Genomic DNA, 21,436 nt, shown 5'->3' with positions numbered 1-21,436 from the left:
TTTCGTGCTTAAATTGATTTTGAGGTGGGTTGGGGATGTTGTAAAGTCAACTGCTACTTATAAATGACGTAATGCAATTATGTCTTAATTTTACTTACTCTCTCTCACATAGTTGTTGATAAATTTGCTAAATTCAAAATTTTTCTTGTTAGCAGATGGGTTTGAGTTTGATATAATTATTTCACACTATTGTGTAAAAAAAAAGAAAAGCAGTTTGGAAGAGTTCCATTGAAATGCAAAGTTTAGTAAAAACGGTTCATTCAATTTGCTTATAATCAAAATTTAGTGGTATTTGAAATCACCATTTGGTGTCTTTTTGAAAATATTTTGGTCACTATTTTCACTAGTTTTGAGGCAGTGATCTGTGCTGAGTCCTGAATATATAGCGATATGGCTCCCAGAGGAGTTGGTGTTTAGTGAATTATTTTTGCTAATGAAAAATCTTATTTTTTATGCAGGGTGCATAGATAACAGGGCGTATGGCATTTTACTGACAAACCACTGATCCTAGAAACATACTTCCAATTAGAAAAAGTATCCAAATAATGTTTAGTACGCAGATATGTCATTCATGTGGGGCAAGGTATTGCATAGTTTTTAAAATATGAAAATTAACTTTCCATAACATTCAACATTTTTCCATGGAGGAAAAATTTACAAGGTAAAAAAAAAAAAAAGAAAAGTGCTGAGGACGTGTAAGCTCAAGATGAGAGAAAAAAAAAATATATACACATATATACACACAAATAAGTTCAGAGGAAAAAAAAACAAATGAAATATATATACCATAATTTAAAAAAAAAATGTTCAAAAGTGTTTTTCTATGTTAGTCTCAGAAGATAAGAGATAGGATTTAATTAATTTTTTGTAGGTAGGCAGAGAGACATTTGTATCGAAATTTAAAGGAAGTGAATTATAGAACTTTGGAATAATATATGTAAAGTGTTTTCTAGCTATTGTTTTGTGTATTAGTGGTAGAGTGTAAGTACTATTTATTCTTGAGGACGAGCAAGTGGTATTAAGGTTGAAGGAAAACTGATTTTTGTAAATGAGCAATAGTGATTTGTAAAAATAAAGATGGCGAAGGGGTAATATTTGTAGGCGGTTATAAAGGGCAAATGTAGGCGAGTGATAATCATTAGTAATAAACCGTAAAATTCTATTTTGAATAGAAATGATTGGTTGAAGATTAGTAAGGTAGTCGCTGCCCCAAGCAAGAAGATCTACATTAGATGGGAATGGAAAAAAGCATAGTAAAGAGTGTTAATAAAAAGGTGCTAGTTGAACATTGTTTTAAGTAATAAAATTTGTAAAGCATAAATCTAAGTTTATTTAATAAATATTTATTATTCGATTTCCATTTCATATCTTGGTCAATACGCAAACCTAAATATTTTATTGTACTGACTTGCTCTAGATCTTGACAAGTGCAAGAAAAATCATTGTTGCAGTTGATGTCATGGAAAGTAATACTTACGCCAGATTGGTTAGTAGGAATTAAAGAAAAATTAATAAACTTGGTTTTAGTAACGTTAATTTGGAGGTTGTTAGCGCGGAACCAATTTCTTACTTTTAGGAGATCATTATTAACAGTATTTTGGAGAGATTGGTAATCAGAAGCAGAAAAGAGAAGAACCGTGTCATCCGCGAACACAATTATTTCGCCTTCAATATCAAGTTTACAAAAATCATTAATGAAAATTTTAAAAAGAAGTGGGCTGAGTACTGAGCCCTGAGGAATACCTTTTATTATGTTCATGGGATCACTAATGCTTGTAATACATTTAACAGATTGTGTTCTATTATGTAAATAAGATTTAAAAAGATTAAGTGCATTACCTCTAATACCGAGTTTTTCAAGTTTATGGAGAAGGATTTCATGATTTATGCTATCAAATGCTTTTCTTATATCTAGAAAAACTGCAACAGTCTTTCTTGATGCATCAAGGTTATGTACAACAGAGGAAGTTAATTTAAGGATGGCAGATACAGTGTTTTTATTTACGAGGAAACCATACTGATTTTCAGAATAAAATTGTTAAAATCATTTTTATCACCTGATTTAAATATTGGGAAAACAGTAGCTGATTTAAGTGAATCTGGGAAAACACCATTTACAATGCAATTGTTAATCAAGTCGGCCAGGAGCACAATAGTGTCACCCGGTAGACATTTTAGAATTAATTAGGTCAGTACTTGAAACTTTGTTAGATAAATTATTTAGTATCTTTACTACTTCATCAGGTGTAGTTGGGTAAATAAAGATGGAATTGCTGTTATTAGAGATATAGTTTTTGAAGTCATCAGATATTGGGTGAGATAGAGGAGAAATGTTTATAAAATGTGCATTGAATTCATTTGCTACTCGAAGTACCTGAAGGTAACGTGACAGGGTTTTCATTTGTTCCTAATATTTTATTTACAAATTTCCAACGTTTGATAGGTGAGTTGCAATTAAAGAACTGATAAGTGTATTTGGCTAGTTTTATTTTTGATTTGACAAATGATGTAATACTACGGTAAGCTGTTTGTATCAGAATATCAAATGGATATTTTTTTAGATTTTAAGTAAAGTTTTTCTTTAGTCTTAATATAGAACTTGAGTTCTGGTGAAATCCAAGGTTTAAAAGCAGCTTTCTGTTGTGTAGGCTTAGTTGTGATGTATTTTGTAAAGTTGTTGATTATATTCTCGAGATAATATATAAATTCATCAAACCGAGAATGGGCAAGCTTATGCTGAAGAGTAAATTTATAATTATCTAAATAAGATGAAATGCCACTATAATCAACAATTTTGCATTTTTTGTTAGAAAGATTGGGGGATGGTTTATTAGAGTTATTCACAGTGTAAGAAAGTTTACATAAGATAGGATAATGATCAGTAATATCAGTTAAAAAAACAGATGAATAAATATTAGTTAGGCAGTTAGAGTTGTGCAGAAAGATGTGATTGATACAAGTATTAGATGAAGGTCTTGTTATATGAGAGATTAGAGGTAAAAATCCATGATTTCTTAGAGTGCCAATATATTCGGAATTAGTATTATGTGTTGGAGCTAATAAATCAATATTAATATCTCCAATAAATAAGATATCTTTATATCTAAATTTATGTAAAAATTGATTTAATTCATTGACTGTGAACGAATGAGATCTATAGACAAATTATATTTAAATTTAATGAAAGATGATGTAAAACAATTATCTCGCCTGACAAGAAGGATCCATAATTTATTTAGAAGACACCAACGAATAAGGCAAATACACAAAAAATAATAAAAGTCCTAATGCATTTCAACACCAATGGGTGCCGTCTTCAGAGGAAAAATTTAACCACTAGTTTCGCTGACCGAGTTTCCCATTTGGGTTGAATACCAAATCTTCACGCTCGGTTGCTCAGCGGAAGAAGTACGTCTGTTCACTTCACACATCGTGGTCAGAATGAAGCTGTGAGCCTGCGTGAGATACTAATGCAGCGTCCTGATTGGACCTTTGCGGAATAGTGCTATCCGATTGGTCCATTCGAATTTTCTTGTAATTCCCGCTCAAAATGAATTTAAGCCATGGTGTTGCGATCGTGGGTGTAGATTTATTATCGTTCACTAGTATATTTTTGAAGGCCCGAATATATGTGCCTTCGTAGAAATCTAGATCAACTGTGGACTTGACTTTGTGAAAAACTCTCGCTTCTTGAAATTTGAATTTGTGGCCTTCTTGCCAACAGTGAGCGGCGATGGTCGATTTTTCACATTCCTGATTCTTAACACAGTGAGCGTGTTCATTTAATCTTGCTTTTATGGGTTTCCTTATCTGTCCTATATAACAAAGAGAGCAATCACCACATGGAATGTAATAAATGCCCCATTGTTTATTCTGCGGTATAGCATCCTTAGGGGGCATGAAACCAAAGTTTTTAGTGGGCACATCTATGGTTGTTAGATTAAACTTTTTAAGAATCGGTTTGATCTTAGGTGAGAGTATTGGATCGTAGGGTATGACTACACTTTCTCTGAGTGGTCTCTCTGTAATATTTTCTAGAGCGGTTCCTCGTGCCGGTTTCAAGAATTTTCTACTTAATTCGTCAACGATCTTGGTGTTGAACCCCCATGTCTATCGCAATTGCTCTGATGGTTTCAAGTTCATGGTTTAAAGTGTTCCGATCTGAACAGATGTTAAATGCTCTCTCTACAAAGGTGCGAAAAGACGAAAGTTTCTGTTGCATAGGATGGCAAGATCTGAAATGAGGTGGTAATGAGACTGCGAAAGGCTTACGATAGACCGAGGTTTGGAACTGTGATTTCTGTTTCGTTACTAATATGTCCAAGAAAGAGAGTTCATTGTTAGTTTCGAATTCGGCTGTGAACTGAACATGAGGGTCTATGTCATTCATAATGAGTAACAATTGTTCCAAGCCATCTTTAGAGCCGTCCCAAAGCACAAAAGTATCGTCCACGTATCTTCGATAAAATGAGAAGGGCACAACGTTCAATAGCTTACTCTCAAAGTCGTCCATATATATATCACATAAAATCGGCGATATGGGATTGCCCATTGCTAGACCATCTGTCTGGGTGTAAAACTTGTCATCGAAACTGAAGGCTGTTTGTGAGATACATGTGAAGGTGAGATTGCAAATTTCTTCTACTTCAGGTTGTGAAAAATTGTGGGTTTTAAGTCGTCTTTCTAGACAACTGATACTACCACCTATGGAAATGTTCGTAAACATTGACACTACGTCGAAAGACACCATGTTGAGCTGTTTGGGTTCAATTGTACGTATTATTTGAGCGAAGCTAGATGAATTTCTAACTGTATTATTATTTGACTTAGTGAGTGGAGAGAGAATTGGGACAAGGAATTTAGCGAGCTTGTATGACGCTGTACCAATGTTAGAGACTACGGGACGGAGAGATAGTGTTGGTTTGTGCACTTTGGGTAGGCCATAGATCCGTGATGAAATGGCATTTGATGGAATTACGCTCTTTTTTGCATTCTCTGGAAGAGAGACACTGGTTTTTACCACTTCTTTCAATTTTCTCAAGTGAGAATCAGATGGATCTTTCTTTAATTCTTTATAAGGACCACTCAAAATATGTGATGTCATCAAATCCGAATATTGCTCTTTAGGCATTATCACAATTTGTCCACCTTTATCTGCTCTAGATATTACGATATTATTATCATTTTGCAGTTGTTTGATGCTTCGACGTTCGTCCGGTGAGTAGCCTACGGTGACCTTCTTGTTGTTCTTTCGCTCATTATCCACCAAAATGTTGGATATGAGATGTCTCAGGGTGTCTTTTTGTTCAGGTAGAATCTTACTGCGTGTAACTGACTTCTCTATAGGGGCAATGAAATTGATTGGGTTAAATTTAGGTTTGTCGCAGAAATTAATTCCCAGTTCCAAGGCTTTAGTTTGCATTTCTGTCAATTGGTTTCCAGTTAAATTAAGTATTTTAGCTTTATTAACAAATGGGGGTGCAGACAAGGAAACACTATTAGATTTTAATTTGGAAAATTTCTTGTTGAGGGTGTCCTGATGACGTTTGGACTCCTTCACAGTTCGCCAGTATGAATTTTGCTCTAAGCTAGGGGATAATGGCGAAGCACGGTGAAAGCCCTCGCGTTGAGCTAATTCCAAATGAGACAAATATAAGCGTTCTTCGACGGAGGCTAGTGCACTCCTGAGATCTTGGATGAGGCAACGAAGTAAAATAATTTTACTGCGATACAGGCCTTTGTTTACATGGGGGGTTCTCTCTAACGAGCAGGACAGATTCAAAAATTTCGGGGTGATCCCAGACAACTTACATTTCAACAGGAACCGAATCCGATTCAGCAGGCGCTCACACTTCCTTCGTAGTTGCGAAAAGATGTTAAAAGTGTTCATGACGATAGACCTGTTGCCGTCTAAAACATAGAAGAGTTGATCCACTTTGCCCAAGAATATTTAGAAGACCATATTCATTATTTTTGCCCATATTCTTGGGCAAAGTGGATCAACTCTTCTATCCATAATTTAGTCTTGAAAATGAATGTGATTTATGAGTTTATACCACAACACCACCAGAGTTGTTATATTCTCTACAACATGCAAATAAATCAAATCCATCTACACTCATGTCCATAAATTAAGGATAATGCCAGCTCCGGCAAATAAAGGTTCAGAAACAAAACAAACGTTACTTATTCATAAATCCCATTTATTAAACGAAAGATAAAGAACAAAAACGATGGTGTATGTATGATACCATTCATAAAACTACGATTTTTGCTCCCTGGAGCAATTGTAAAAAATATCTCCTTTACAAAAACTTACTATTACATGGTTGGTATGATGGTTAATACATTGTATGTCTCCCATGAGTCTTGGCTATTAGTTTACCCTTTAGTTAAACATGAACATGATTCAAAGGCAATGCATTTTACACATAAAAAAATTGTCCATACACTGAAGCTTGTATTGACTGTCAGATTTGAAACTTTGCTTACAGATTTTTTATTTTTAAGAATCTCTTTCAGCTTCAAGGAAGTCCTTTCAACTTATATCTAAGAATATAATGAACTATTTTCAACTGAATTTAACTTTTTAAGCTAATCAAAAAACTAATACACATGGTGGAACAGTTTTTTGTCGAAAAGAAAACAGTTGTGTTTAACATTTTATACATTAGGAGGGGGCATATCTTGTGTGTTGGAAGGATTGCATAAGAAATAGTATCTCAAGAAGTGCATGCAACTAGCATACAAGTTTCAACAAATATAATTACAAAAAAGTCAGTCTCAGATATGAACTTATTTGGCTAATAGGAAATATAGCTATTAATGTTCAGTAATTTAATATTCAACGTCCATCACAAGAATTACTATTGGCATTGAAAATTTTTTTTTGGAAATCAAATTTACTGAATTTTGTACTTTTTAATTTTAATGTGTTTATCTTATTAGTGTTTACGAAATTGTGATTTCAGGTACAAAACAATCGTAATTTCAAAAATATTCAGATAAAAATTATTTTTGAAAAATTTCCAAATTCACTAGTATTTTTTAAAATATAAATTTTACACAATTGCGACCATCCTTTTTTTCCTTCATTTCATTCACAATTAATAAAATTTTTATGTGTTGATAAATACATTTTTTTCCCTTCAAAGCAATGAAAATCACATAGGCTGATTATACGTGGGGAAAATACAATACATGCGATATAAATTATTTGCTATTTGTATTTGTATAATGATATATATATTTTATCTAATCTGAGAATATTAGCAATTCCGTAGCAAAATGAAAAACCATCATTATAGATATATCGGGAGTAGGAAAGAAAAATGTAGCTGGAATGAAATGGAATTTCTATTAAAAAGGAGATGATAAAACCATATTTTGCTTATCGAATAAAAATTGTTGAAAAACGTTAGTACAAGAATCCTACCGTTGAGTTTTCTATTTCATTAGAAGGTCAAAAACCCTTTATCCAATCAGCATCGGATCTACTCTCGCCAAGCTAATATACGCCAAATACTCGCCAACTGAACCGAGTTTCGTTTGGTAGTGTTTAGAGCATACTGATTTTGCGTTGAAACTGATCTACTGATTCAACTGATCTGCGTTTCAGCATGCTGAGTGGTGAATACGGCCGTAAAAGTTTGAAAAATAGGCAAAAAAAAGGCATTTATGTCATTTTGCCTGAACTTCCAGGCTCTAGTAATAATATTTAATATTTGATTGTATTTAAATACAAATTACATACTTTTTAATTTTCTGTTTACTTTAAAAATTTATTTATATTTCATGGTTAATTAATGTGTATTAATAGTATTTAATCACCAATATTCAATGAAATTCTGCATCAATATTTCTCCAATATGTGCATATTTTGTAATTTTGCAAAAATTATAGCATTGTCACTGCTCTGCAGTTTGATAACTATAGCTGGTAGGAAAAAAACTATAAATACAAAAGTTTTAGCAAATTTTGTAGGTGGCACAGGGAAGATAGTAGAGATGATGAATCGAAGTTTGGGAAGAGGAAGTATACACTCATGTCCTTAGGACACTCATGTCCATAAATTAAGGATAATGCCAACTCCGGCGAATAAAGGTTCAGAAACAAAACAAACGTTACTTATTCATAAAGCCCATTTATTAAACAAAAGATAAAGAACATAAAAGCCTTTCATAAAAACTACGATTTTTGCTCCCTGGAGCAATTTTAAAAAATATCTCCTTTACAAAAACTTACTATTACATGGTTGGTATGATGGTTAATACATTGTATGTCTCCCATGAGATGAAATACAGTCCGTACAACGCCCAGGCATTCCGAGTATCAAATTATCGATCTGATCTTGGGGAAGATCACTCCACTCAGCAAGCAATGCTCTCCGAAGTTCCGGTACACATGTAGGAGGTGGTTGACGGGCTGCAACTCGTCGGCCAAGCACATGCTCTATCGGATTCAAGTCAGGTGAGAATGCTGGCCATTCCATACGGGTTATATCCTCATATTCAAGGCATTCGTTTACGATGTTTGCTCGGTGAGGACGGGCGTTGTCATCCATAAACACAAATTCTGCACACATGGCACCCCTAAACAAACGTACATGTTGTTCCAGAATGATGTCCCGATAAATTTGGACTTTCATGGTTTTGGTTTGAACATGCAGATCTGTTCTGAAACCCAGTATAATTCCACCCCAAACGAGCAATGCTGCACCACTGTAACGGTGTCGTTCAATGATGTTGTCTTGGTGGTAACGGGTACCTGGCGTTCTCCATATGAAAGACGTGAATCAGACTGCAAGCTAAACCTGGACTCGTCTGAAAACATCACACAAGCCCACTGTGACGATGTCCACATTGCATGTTCTCTACTCCAGGCTAATCGCTGCCGACAGTGAGTTGCCATGAACGGAACACATCTGACAGGTCTGCGAGCATATAGACCATTATTTCCCAAACGTCTGTACACGGTTTGCTTTGAAACTGTGGTACCCGTGGCTGCAGATAGCTGACAAGACAGGTCGGATGCTGTGCTCCTGCTTTTGGCAGTTACTGCCAAATACCGGTCTTCATTCGGCATTGTAACTCGGGGGCGAATTGTACTGTAACGTCTACTGACATTTCCGTTATCTTGGAATCGTTGCCAAAGCCTAGAGATGACACTTTGTGCAATTCCAAGTTCCTCGGATACTTCCATCTGAGTACGCCCACATTCCAGGCGGCCGATAATTCTACCACGTAAAAAATCATCCACATGCGTCCTCTGTGTCATAACTATTTGCTTATGGCACTGAGCGCCTTACAGAACTCTTGTGAACACTTTCGCTTCTTTGCCACCATTCCTTACATACCCCCCTCTTACACTCTCGTCATTGTGACGTACTATCGGCATCATCTGGTGGCTTCCTGAAATTTGCATATCATTCTTGCAGATGTGTGTGATAATTCTACAGGTGAAATTTTTACTTTAGATTTCGATTTCCGTGTGATTCTGAATTACCCTTAATTTATGGACATGAGTGTAGATTATAAACACAAATTTCTTCACTGAAAATCCAAACCTCAGACAGCACAAGCACATCTATAGATGATAAATTTTCGTGTAAATATGTTATCAATAAATCAAAATTTTTTCTGATACTTCTGATATTAAAATGTGCAACATTAATATCTGTGGTAGATTGAGAATCGTTGTTCTGAGAATGGTTTAAGAAGTTACCGAACTCCTCCAGGGTACTAAGATAGTTGAAGTTTATTTTAATCTCGAATGAGATAATAAAAAAATGTGATACAGAATAAGCACCCCGGACAGAAGCCCAGCAGTAGATAATGGATGCTCAATAGCACTACAAATCTGATAATGAATGACGATTAAAAGTATGGGTATAGGTTTTCTGTTTATTTCAATTTCGCGATTTAGGAAAAAATTTAAATTATCAAGTATCAAGTCATTATCATTTATAGTACTAAGAGTAGTTTTATAGTTCGTTCTCGAACAACAATAACCATTCTTGCATTCAGTAGGAAAGGGTAAATAATATGATCCACAAATATGAAATGGTAAAAAGTTGTAAGATGGCTGAAATTGTATATTGTATAACTTGTAGAATAGCACAGTTTTGAAAATAGAGTATTGGATTTGAAACGAGAAAAATAATTAAACCTAAATGTGGAAAATATGAATAAATCACAATTACTCTGACGAAAAAATCTGACCAAAAAATAGTTACAAGTATTGAATGTGTGCACCAAAATAAATAAATGATAAAGCTAGTTGTTGTTGGATGAATGGGCAGTAGTTGTATAACAGTACAATAATTCGGATATTGATAAATAGTTAATGTAATTATAGATTTTGCATTTGTATGCAATTTGGGATGAACCATCAAATACAAATTATCAAAAATAATTAAGCCATCCATACTTGTAAATTTGAAAGCAAAAAGATATTTCATATTCAGGTAGATGATATATTTAAGCATAACATAGAATGGAACACATTTATCAGCATCAAGCGAAAATGAGACAAAATATAAGTTAAATATGCATAAACAGTAGTATAAAAAATTATTCACATGTTTGAGAATAAGGTATTGGAAATTAAATGAAAGGAACAAAGTTAAACATGAAATTGAAAAATATAAACCAATTATAAATATTTTAATGTGATGAAAATTTTTTTGAATAGTTAATATTAGAGTTAATTACTAAATTTATAGTTAATATTATTGTACAAGCAAAATCAGTAAGAACGATAGTGGCAAAATTGTAAAGGAATTTATTAAATACCAGGGCGATCAGTATGATATGCGTTAGTGTCAAATTATCCATCGATAAAATTTAAATCATCTGTATTATAGATTCTGATCACCCTGGTATTTTCAGCTTTGCGTAAATAAATTCTCCCGTTTTTGCACCAACAAAATTTGTAATCATTTTCACTCTTAAATTTTTTTGCAAAATATAGTACCTGTTGTAGATATGGAGGCAGGTGTTTGTTCAGATGTACAAGATTAGGGCGTAAGCGTTGATTGATCTCAGAGGAACAAAGTTTTTTGTTACGTGCAGCTTCTAGACACATATCAAGATTTTTTTTATTATTGAATTGTACCACGATTGGTTTTATTCCATCTCTTCGTGTTGTTGGGACTCGATGTATGATCGTGACCGATTCATTCAGTTGATCGATTTCCAAATGATGAAATATAGATGATTTGATCTCATCCAAATCCTCATTTTCACTTTCCGGTAGGCCAGATATCTCTATGTTACGCCTACGTGAGTAGTACTGTAAGTCAACAAGTTCTGATTTCAATTGTTTCAAGTCCGATTTTAGAATCCTGTTTTCGGTGACTGCTCGAGAGAGACTTTCTTGGCAAGTTTCAAGATCCGATCTGTACTGATCAATGATAGACATCATAGAATCCACTTTTGTGTTATAGTCATCAAATTGTTGCTTAATAGTAGTAGAAATAACTTCCACATGCTTCTCGAACATAGATGAAATACACATAATTAATTTTTTGGATTCGGGTGATAGCTCACTAATGAATTCACTTACATTATTGAGGACATCCAGTCTAGGAAACAATGGAATTTCCGCATTAGGTGATTTCGGTTGAAGGTTACCCGTAATCCCTACAACCAGATCTGTATTCACTGTAATTGAATTATCTGCAGTATCTGTACGATTCATTTGGGATTGAGGAGTGACATCTTGGTCCCTATGTAAGTTACATGCAGCACATGAATTGGCTCTGGCTTTTGAAAATTTTCGAAATGTCCCCCTTATACGAAATATTCGTTTCCACTTTTCCGATTTCTTATCTCTATCCTCCTACAACATTGTGGGCCACTTTCAAATCGGCAATCATCAAATGCTTAGCTACAGTTCACAGTAAAAATGTCTCGTCTAACTACATTTACAACCCAGAGATCAATAGAGATATGGTCCATTTAAAAAGAGAAATTTGCCGTACTATTTTCAAATACAAAGTAAACAAATCATACCCACTTAAATCTACAATTTCTGCTTACACTCGAAACGTAAGACCATTTCTTTTCAAAACACTAAATACTTTTCTCATGCTTTACCTAACTATCTCAAATCTAATCCCTCAATGTTCTGGAACTTCCTTTGTCCCAAATCAGCTGGCTCCCATCTCTCAAAATTTCAACTAAACATGTCTCTTCTCCTTTGGATATCGCCACCAAAGTCAATTTAGCATTCTGCTCAGCATTCTCATTGAACCCCCCACAATATTCATTCACAACTCTAACCCAATCTTTATCTCTAGGGAAGGCATCGTAAAATTATTGAAAAAACTTAAACCTCGCTCTTTGGGCCCAGATGGAATTCCTAACTACATTCTCAAATTCTGTGCTGAAGAAATCGCTGACTATCTTTTGATTATTTTCAATGTTTCTCTAAATTCCTCCATTCTACCCTGTGATTGGAAATGAACAAAATCATTCCAGGACATTTAAATTTCGATACCTCCGGTATTATCTGCAAGCCAACATATATCTCTAGCAGACTTAACCATCCACATAAGATAAGCCCTATCTCTGTTTCCACCAACTGTTTTAAATTTAACTTCTTTCCGCATACCATAGCTGACTGGAACTTTTTCCCCTCCACTGTTGTTAATTCACCCCCAGCATTTATATTTTCAAAAAATGTAAAACATTTTTTCTGTCACCATCAACCGCATTCTCATGTATAGGCCTTGGCCAACATTATCATATAAATAAATGCAGGTAAACCATTTTCCCCGCATTTAATGCTCTTTTATTGGGATCACGAGAGACAGGACAACAATTTTATAATTCAGTTTTTGAGCACAGAGTGTCTGTATAAAACCCTTTGATAAAACCCTTTGCAACATGAATGGCATATCTGAGTAGTACACATTATTTGGATACTTTTTCTAATTGGAAGTATGCCTGTGAGATCAACGATTTGCTAGTAAAATGCCATATGCCCTGTTACCTATGCACCTGTATATATTTATTATACTATAATATATTTATTTTTGTACAAAACTTGGAACAACGCAAAAATCTCCCAAATTCTCACACTCAAACTATGCAATTGTCATTCATCTTAATTAGTTCAGAGTTTATATGTTTGTATTAAATGTAGATACCAGCACAGTTAGGCCACCCACTTTATAACAAAGGCAAAGCGGTAAAATATTTGTTAGATTCACACTTTGTTGAATTCATACTGGGATACATTTAGCCAAAATTATAGTATCTTTTGCATGAATGATACTTAATTTTTGTTTATTTTGGCATTTTTTTAACAAATACAAAGAAATAAAAAAAATGAAAATATAAAAATTTGAAATTGTTTATAATTAGTAATTGTATTATTGCTTTTTTATGCTTCTTTTCAATGTTCTACTCACTATTGGTAACTCCCTTAAGATTGTTGCACAGAGCAGTTGCCTCTCTACTTTCAGCAAGGATTTCTGCGCGAGAATTCCCGCCCGCCCTTTCTCAGTCATTTTTCGCGATTTCATGTTGAAATTTCAAGAAAATACTGAGAAATCAAGAGAATTACTGTTGTGTGGCACCTTAGGATAGGAGAAAAGAATAGATTAAAAAAAAAAACCATGTAGGGCACTGGTCTTCCAATTTGTGTAAATTGCACTAGCATCCCTGAATAGTGCAGACTATGACATTTTAATACTGGTTTAGGGAAGTGGAAACACGAGAAATGAGCGAAAGAGATATTCCAATTCAAAAAATTAGAATATAGTGAAAAATGTATGTTTGATGTTTTAAAATAAATGATATCTTGAAAAATAAACAGTGTCAATGAATAAAAAGAAATAGCCGTGCTCTGAAGACTTGCAAATATCATATTATTCAAACCTTTACTCAAAATCAATATAGGATATTTAAAAGAATGATATAATCATTCACAAAATTAGAATAATCTGAATAGACAAAAAAACTTTCAAAATATTATAATATTTGTGAATATTTTCTTATTGGTTGACGCTGAGGGCAAAATTAGCATAAAATTTTCTATTGCCCATGTGCTACTACTATAAATACCTGCTAGCAAGTAGGTTTTAGTTAGTTATACGTTGAAAATGGACAGAAAGAAAGACGTTCCGATTTCTACCAAACTTCTACGGGAAGAAGGCCTAACTTAAGGAAAATGCCAGAAAAGCAAGATTTTCTCAAGCAAGTGTAAGTAAAATTTTAAGCAATAGTAGTTTTCTGAATAATCGTGGTAATAGTGCTCGTAAGCCAACGACTACAAATCGTCAAGATAGACTGTTGAAGAAAATCGTGCAGAAAAACCGCTTCAGAAGTTTGCGATTTATTCACAGAAAGTGGAAAAAAATAGGAGTGACTGCATCATCCTCCAACGCACTCAGACGAATACTTCTCACTCCCAAGCATATGCATGGGTGAACCCCCACCCATGTGTCATTTTGAGTGATTTTAAATCACTCAAAATTATAGTGTCATAAACATTTCAAATTATAGTGTCAAAAAATATCTTTTTTGCTATATTAATTCTGTTACTTGAAAATGCTTCTGTTACTTTGAAAGTTAAATCTAAATTTTTCTCAGAGACTTCTTGTGCCTCCAATCAATCTCAGTGCATCCCACCCCCTTCCAAAGGTTGATCCTACGTATGCTCAGATATGACAAATTAAAATGCAAGGCATACTATATATTTTACGATTCCATCGTGTAGTATTTTCGTTTTAAAAAAATTAAACTGAATTGGGGTAAGACCAATTTTTCTAGGTATTTTTTATATTGTATGAAACAGAATAAAAATGGATGATTTTTGTTTATACGTGTATATGTTGAATTAATTACGTACCAAATAAAAAAAAATCTTTGGTTACTTACATTATGAATGCGAGTGGATGTAATTCCTAAATTAATGCGAAACTTGACATTGTTTTTGCTTGACTAAAACCAATGTTAGGTAAAATTTGTGTTGTTGCTATTCGTAAAGTATCCTCCAAATGCCAATCAGTCAGACGTGTTCTAGTTTTTGATTTTGCATTCTTCATTTGTCAAAACAACTGTTCACATATGTAAGTGCTGCCAAATATAGACATATACTTAGAATAAAAATCAATTAATGAAAGAATTTCAAAAACTTGCAAATTCTAATTGTAGCTCTGGTGGAACACTTTTGATATCGACCGAGAATGGTGAGGAAAATATTCTCATAGAAATTTCGTTTTCACGGAAGTCGGAAAATCTGCTTCTGAATTCTATTCTCAGGTTTGAAATGCACTGTACATAATCATCCGGTTTCCAAGTTGTAGATCTACTTACCAACTCCAATAATTTAGGAAAATGTATGCAGTTTTTGTTTTGCAATTGACGTTCCCAAAGGACTAATTTAGTTTCAAACGTTGTCATAAAGATTATGGAGAAGTAGAGCTTTTCCCAAGCAGCCATTGGCTGCTTGTGCAGTATCTGTTGCATCCATCGATTCATCCATAGCTACTGAGTAAAACAAAAATTTCTCACATTCTGATTTGAAGGTCTTGAATACATCTGCTGACAGATCCTCCACGCGTCTTGCTACTGTCACACCAGACAAACTAATGTTCGAAACAGCTTGAGCCTGTGATGGGCAAAGCCCATCAATTGCAGACTGAAGGCATTCTTTAACGACTTCTCCATCAACGAAAGGCTTCTCACGTTTCACAATTTTTCTGCTATTATATAACCAACACGAACACAATTTTCAGCCTGTTCATTTCTTCCGAAGAATAATGACTGTTCAGCTTCGATTTCAGTTCATTGACTTTTTCACTTCGAAAATGTCCCTCCAATCCAGAATACTTTGCACTATGCTTGGTATCATAATGTCTCTTAATATTGTATTCTTTCATCATGGCTACGCTCTCATTGCAAATGAGACAAACTGCTTTAGCCTTGTGTTCGACGAAAAAATAAAGAGATGACCATTTTTCTTGAAAAATCTCACTTTTTCTTCATCTTTCCTTTTTTTGCTATCACAGTTCACCACTATGCACTCACCCATTTAAAGACTAAAAGGCTTTTGACCAAAGGCTTCAAAGACCAAAAACACAAGTGAACTAACTACCAAAAAAAAAAATTTTTGTACAAATCTTTCTTCCAACCAATCAAGAAGCATACATCAGGGGCGTAGCCAGAAATTTCGTTCGGGGTGGGGGGATCAAAGTGACAGAACAATGGATTTGGCCATCTTTTTCCCTTTTTTGTGTCATTTTCTCACATTTCGGGGGGGGGGGGGGACCAGACCGTAACCCTCGAAAACTGAGATGGCCTGCGCACCTCTTTCGCTATCGTTCGTGACGTCAGCAACAGAAGATCCACTATTGTCCAGTGTACAGAACCAGTTGTACACTTGACATCGGCACGTGATGGTGATGCTCGTGGCCACGTGTCTCGATTTAATTTCATTATAAAAGATCATTCAAATCATTTTTATAGTTTAATGATAATTTTAAATTAAGGATGCCGACCCCATGCTGCGTTCCACGATGTAATGGAAATTATAAAAATGGGCCCTCAGTTAAAGTTTATAGTTTCCCCTGCAACGATGATGTGAGAGCAAAATGGACGAAAGCTATCAACAGAAAAGATTTTACGCCAACAAAATATAACAAGGTAAGATTCTCCAATTCATTATTTTGTGTGTGCTTGAACTATTATTTCCTAAATATAATACCAAATATTTATAATATTGCACCAAATAATTATATACACAGTATAGTTATTCTAATTCTGAAATTTTCAAGTTTTTCTGCTAAGAAATGAGTTGCTATTCAATGGTTAATAATTTTTTCACACGTGATATCACAGTAATTAGACAGTTTTGTGTGTTGGCTGAGTCATGAGCCACTAATTGTGATTTATTAATCAAGCATGTTACGCTTTTAAGGCGACACAGGACATGTGAAAGGCAATAAATGCAGCATGTAATTAAAAATTCCTGGTTAGGAAATAGGAAACATAGTTCATGAGATATTGTGCTCACAGCGACAAAAATTGATTTGAGAAAAATGCATTTAAAGATTGAAGTATGAAATTAAATTAAATTAATTTTTTCTCGAGCCCAATACCATACGGATTCATGGGAATAGCCTCAATGTTCAATAATATAATCAGTTTTTAACATTGCCATCATGTTTCCATACTTTAATTTAGCATTTTAATGTTTTGAGATGCCTGCCACTTCAAACGCTCAACACACAGCAAGTTGAGAAAAGCCACAGATTAAATAAAGAACTAATGAGGCAAAAATTCACTTGAATTTATTTTGCAGTCCGTATTATTTTACCATTTTAATGTGTTCTGTGAGTAATATTTGAAATTTATTATCAACTAACCCAAGAAAACTGACAAGAAATTAGTTGGCATAGTCAAGGACTCGTTGACTTGTGAATTTGTGGTAAAAAAAATCTGTGTGTGTGTGAGGTTTTTCTTCATATAAGTAGTGGCGGCATTAGCATGAATAGATTTTGAGATTTTGTGGTAACTTTTTGATAGAAGAAACATGATTACAGTTTATTTTGGAAGACAAAGTGTGCAAAAGTTTGTGGAGAAAGTTTTCGAAAACTATCAACAACAAATCTCATTGCATTGACATGCAAGTGCATGACATTTCAATTTACCTAATATTATTTACTAGAGATTGCTTCTATAGTTTTTCTAATTTATCTTGTATTGTAGGTTTGTGAAAAGCATTTTCTTGAGCAAGACTTCCAGTTCTATGCCGAGGCTTTTGATGAGAAAAAAAATGTCTCCATAAGAGTCAAGCTGGAAAGACCACATTTGAGGGCCGGAGTTATACCATCACAGTTTCCAAATCAGCCATCCTATTTATCAAAGCCTTCGTCATCAAGAAGGGTGAGTCCAGAGGCAAAGAGACAGAAGCGAGAGAAAGCACACTTCTTTGCTGCCCTTGAAGAAAGCCTTCGACAGAAGGATGAACTGGAAAAACTCAAGCAATTTACATCACTCTCAGAATTTGCAAGCAAAATTGAATTTCTGGACACTGTATACTGGACAGTCATCAACAGAGGTAATGAAATTCTATTGTGCCACATTGTCGATGCACCTGCTCCAACAATTCAGAGTTCTATAGTAATTTCTAATGATCTCAACATCACTCTGTACTGTAATAACATCAAACTGGAAAAACTTGGCAACTGGCAGTTTCCACTAAAGGTTTCGAATACTGATGAAGTAAATAACATTTTGAGTTTCATGAAAAGTCTTGATTCACCTGATCATGTTTTTGATGCAGTTGATCTAGTAATATCAATTTTAAGTTCTGGTGCATTTCACACTTTCAATGAGAGTTGTATATCTTTTATGAAAGAGCAATTGTCATTGCTTATAGCCCCTCCTAACTCTAAACGATATTCCTCAGACATAATGGTGTTTGCCTCTCTTCTGTTCACTATTTCACCTCAAGCATATAAATTTATTCGTAATTCCCAATTTTTTATCATGCCTCACCCATCCACAATCAGAAGAGTATGTTCTTCTTATAATGTAAAGCCTCAACATGAGCAACTAAATTCTAAATTTTGTTCATATGTAAAACAAAAATCAGGTACTTTGAAAAATTCGGACAAAAATGTTGTTTTGATGATAGACGAAATTCACTTAAAGCAATGTGTGGATTATTCAGGAGGAAGCATTATTGGTCTAACACAAACATCTGATTTTGTTTCTAGTGCCCATGTTTTTATGATCAGTACTATCCTGTTCCCTTATAAAGATGTGGTACACGTTTTACCAGTTAAGAACATAGATGCTGAAATCTTGTATGCATACAGAAAAAATGTTATCATAGAATTAGAAAAAGTGGGCTTTCATGTAATATGTATAATCACAGATAATAATTCTATCAATCGGAAAGCTGCTTCCATGTTTGTCTCTCCATCAAAATTGCAAATTGTATATACAAATCCACTACGACCTAACAAACCATTATTTTATATGATTGACACAGTACATATATTTAAATGTGTCCACAATAATTGGGTAAATCAGAAAAATAGTGGAACATGTATGTTTTATCCAAAATTCAAGTTTTTTGAAACTGGCGAATCCACGGATGACAAAACATTTTCTACAGCTTCATGGTCAACCTTGAGAAGGTTGCATGCTGCTGAAGTGGACAATTTAGTAAAGTACAGTTATTCTCTGTCGTTCAAAAGTCTCAATCCAAATAACTTTGAAAAGCAGAATGTGAGCTTGGTGGTCCAAGTGTTCAATGAGCATGTCATTCAAGCTCTATGTGAAATAGGTCAAAATCTTAACTTAGAGCACTGTAAAGGTACTGCAGATTTCATAAAAATATTTGTGACATGGTGGTCTATTGTTAATGTCAAATTTTCATACAAGGGGCATTTACATAATGATGATTACCAAACTCCATTAACATGTCTTCAGTCTGATAAAAAGGTCAAATTTTTGAGTTATTTTTTGGATTGGTTAGATGACTGGGAAAACATGATATGTACCACTGGAATGTTGACCAAAGAAACTCACACAGCATTAAAATTAAGTACGTATAGTCTTTTAGAAATAGCTTCGTACTGTATCACAGAATTGAATCTGACGTATATTTTAACAGGGAAATTTCAAACAGATAATTTAGAAGGTAGATTTGGATTGTATAGGCAAATGGCGGATAGCCAATACCACATCTCACTGAGACAGTTGTTTGAATCAGAAAACAAGCTTAGAGTGAAATCACTATTGAATCTAAAAATAAATAGCAGAATGTTTGGAGAAATTGTTCTTGATGATTATAATATTGATAATGATGTTTCAAATGATGAATGCCATATGTTTCATGTTTCTGTTCTCCCATCAGATGTTGAAAGTATTAAAATTCATTTGCCAGTACTAACTTATATTGCTGGATATTGTGTTTTCAAGATTCTGAAAAAATTAAAATGTCACTGGTGTTCTTCAGAGCTATTGACAGATAAAGAGCTCTGCTTCACCGAGAGTGACTACAATTTGATAAAAAACTTGGACCGAGGGAAACTATCCTGTCCTGATAACTTTGTTGTTAAAATAATAATATTCAATTTCATTATTGTGAGTAAACTCTTAACAGATTTTGAAAATGATTTCCTAAAAGCCACCAAACAAAAACAGGTTGCTGCATCCCTAACAATGGCAGCATTAACAGCGAATGAAATGTTTCCCGATAATGAATTTTGTAAGGAGAAGCATAGTATGGAACTAAATGTAGAAAAAATAATTTGGTGTGCGTGTAATATATTTTTAAATAATTACTGCAAAATACAGAATGATAAATTATTGCAGTCAGCAAAGGTAAAAAGATGTAAATCAAAAGAAAGTAAAATGAATAGGAAATTAGAAGTGCTAAAAAAATGAAGGGGTTAATGAAAGTGACAGTAGGACTGACTGTATATGTTCATAACTGTAGTCAACTTAAGCAGTGATTACCCATCTTGTGCCAGTTATAGATTTCTCCCCTATTAAATTTAGTATTGTGCCAACCATGAGAATAACAAATGCCAGTTTATCAGAGTTATTGAGTTATGCAGGTTCTACTGTGTATATATAAATAAAACTTGTAAAATTCTATTGAATTATGTAATGCACAAATGTCCTATTTTTTCTAGTACAATGATATTGCAATATTAATGTTGCTCATTATGGTCCAGCAAATATGTTGTAGATAGTGAAACCTCACAACAACGATACTTGGATAAATCCCTCTACAACAATATTTTCACAAGTCTCGTTTGGAAATGTTTATACTGTTATTGTTAAACTGCTGCCTCTCTTTATAACAATCTCTCTGCAACGACATTTTTATTTTGATCCAAAGAGTATTGTTTCACATCGAGGTTTCTCTGTAATTTGATGTAGCCTACATAGTTGAAATTAGAGCATGATATAAATGTGATTCAATGAAAGCAAGCTATTTTCCAAGCGTGGAAATCCAACTTATTTTTCTGAAATGTGTTATGTCTTTTGATATGTTGAAATAAAATTTATTTCCCAACAAATTATTTTTTAATGAATTTTTTCATTCCTTGGGATGAGAACAACAAATTTATAGATGTGTCATAATAGTCTAAGTTATGATAAAAAGAAGTAATTTTTTTTCATTGAATGTAGCGAAATCTCGGATGAAATAAAGGCATTAACATTTCCATAAACCTTTCACTAGCCGAATCCACATTTGGATTGATTTTCATTTTTCTCCCATCTGATCTTAGTTAATTACTAAGTTATTAGATCAAATGAGAAATTTTCAGATTTTTTTTCTCATGTCAATATAAATATAAAAGAAACTCGAAAATGGAGGATTTTAAGAAAATCTAGCACAAGAGCTGCCCCATGAACAAGGTTTTTTGCTTTTAAAAATGATGATCGTAATTTTGTCT

General features: G+C 33.9%; 1 protein-coding gene across 1 annotated transcript; it reads left to right on the top strand.

The window, feature by feature from the left end:
* The first annotated feature begins 16,502 nt into the window (after positions 1-16,502).
* On the top strand, positions 16,503-21,043 carry LOC149072089 (uncharacterized). The gene is made up of 2 exons (XM_089246698.1): positions 16,503-16,655; positions 17,721-21,043. Exons 1-2 carry the CDS (start codon positions 16,503-16,505, stop codon positions 20,412-20,414), a joined length of 2,847 nt encoding a protein of 948 aa, XP_089102824.1. The 3' UTR covers positions 20,415-21,043.
* The last annotated feature ends 393 nt before the right edge of the window (positions 21,044-21,436 follow it).

Source organism: Pholcus phalangioides, unplaced genomic scaffold, assembly GCF_987345545.1.
Source record: "Pholcus phalangioides strain wild (caught in Gottingen) unplaced genomic scaffold, Ppha-v1.0 ptg000017l_1, whole genome shotgun sequence".
NCBI classification, from domain to species: domain Eukaryota; kingdom Metazoa; phylum Arthropoda; class Arachnida; order Araneae; family Pholcidae; genus Pholcus; species Pholcus phalangioides.
Note: the sequence above shows the minus strand (reverse complement) of the source record. Positions and strands in the feature narration are given on the sequence as shown.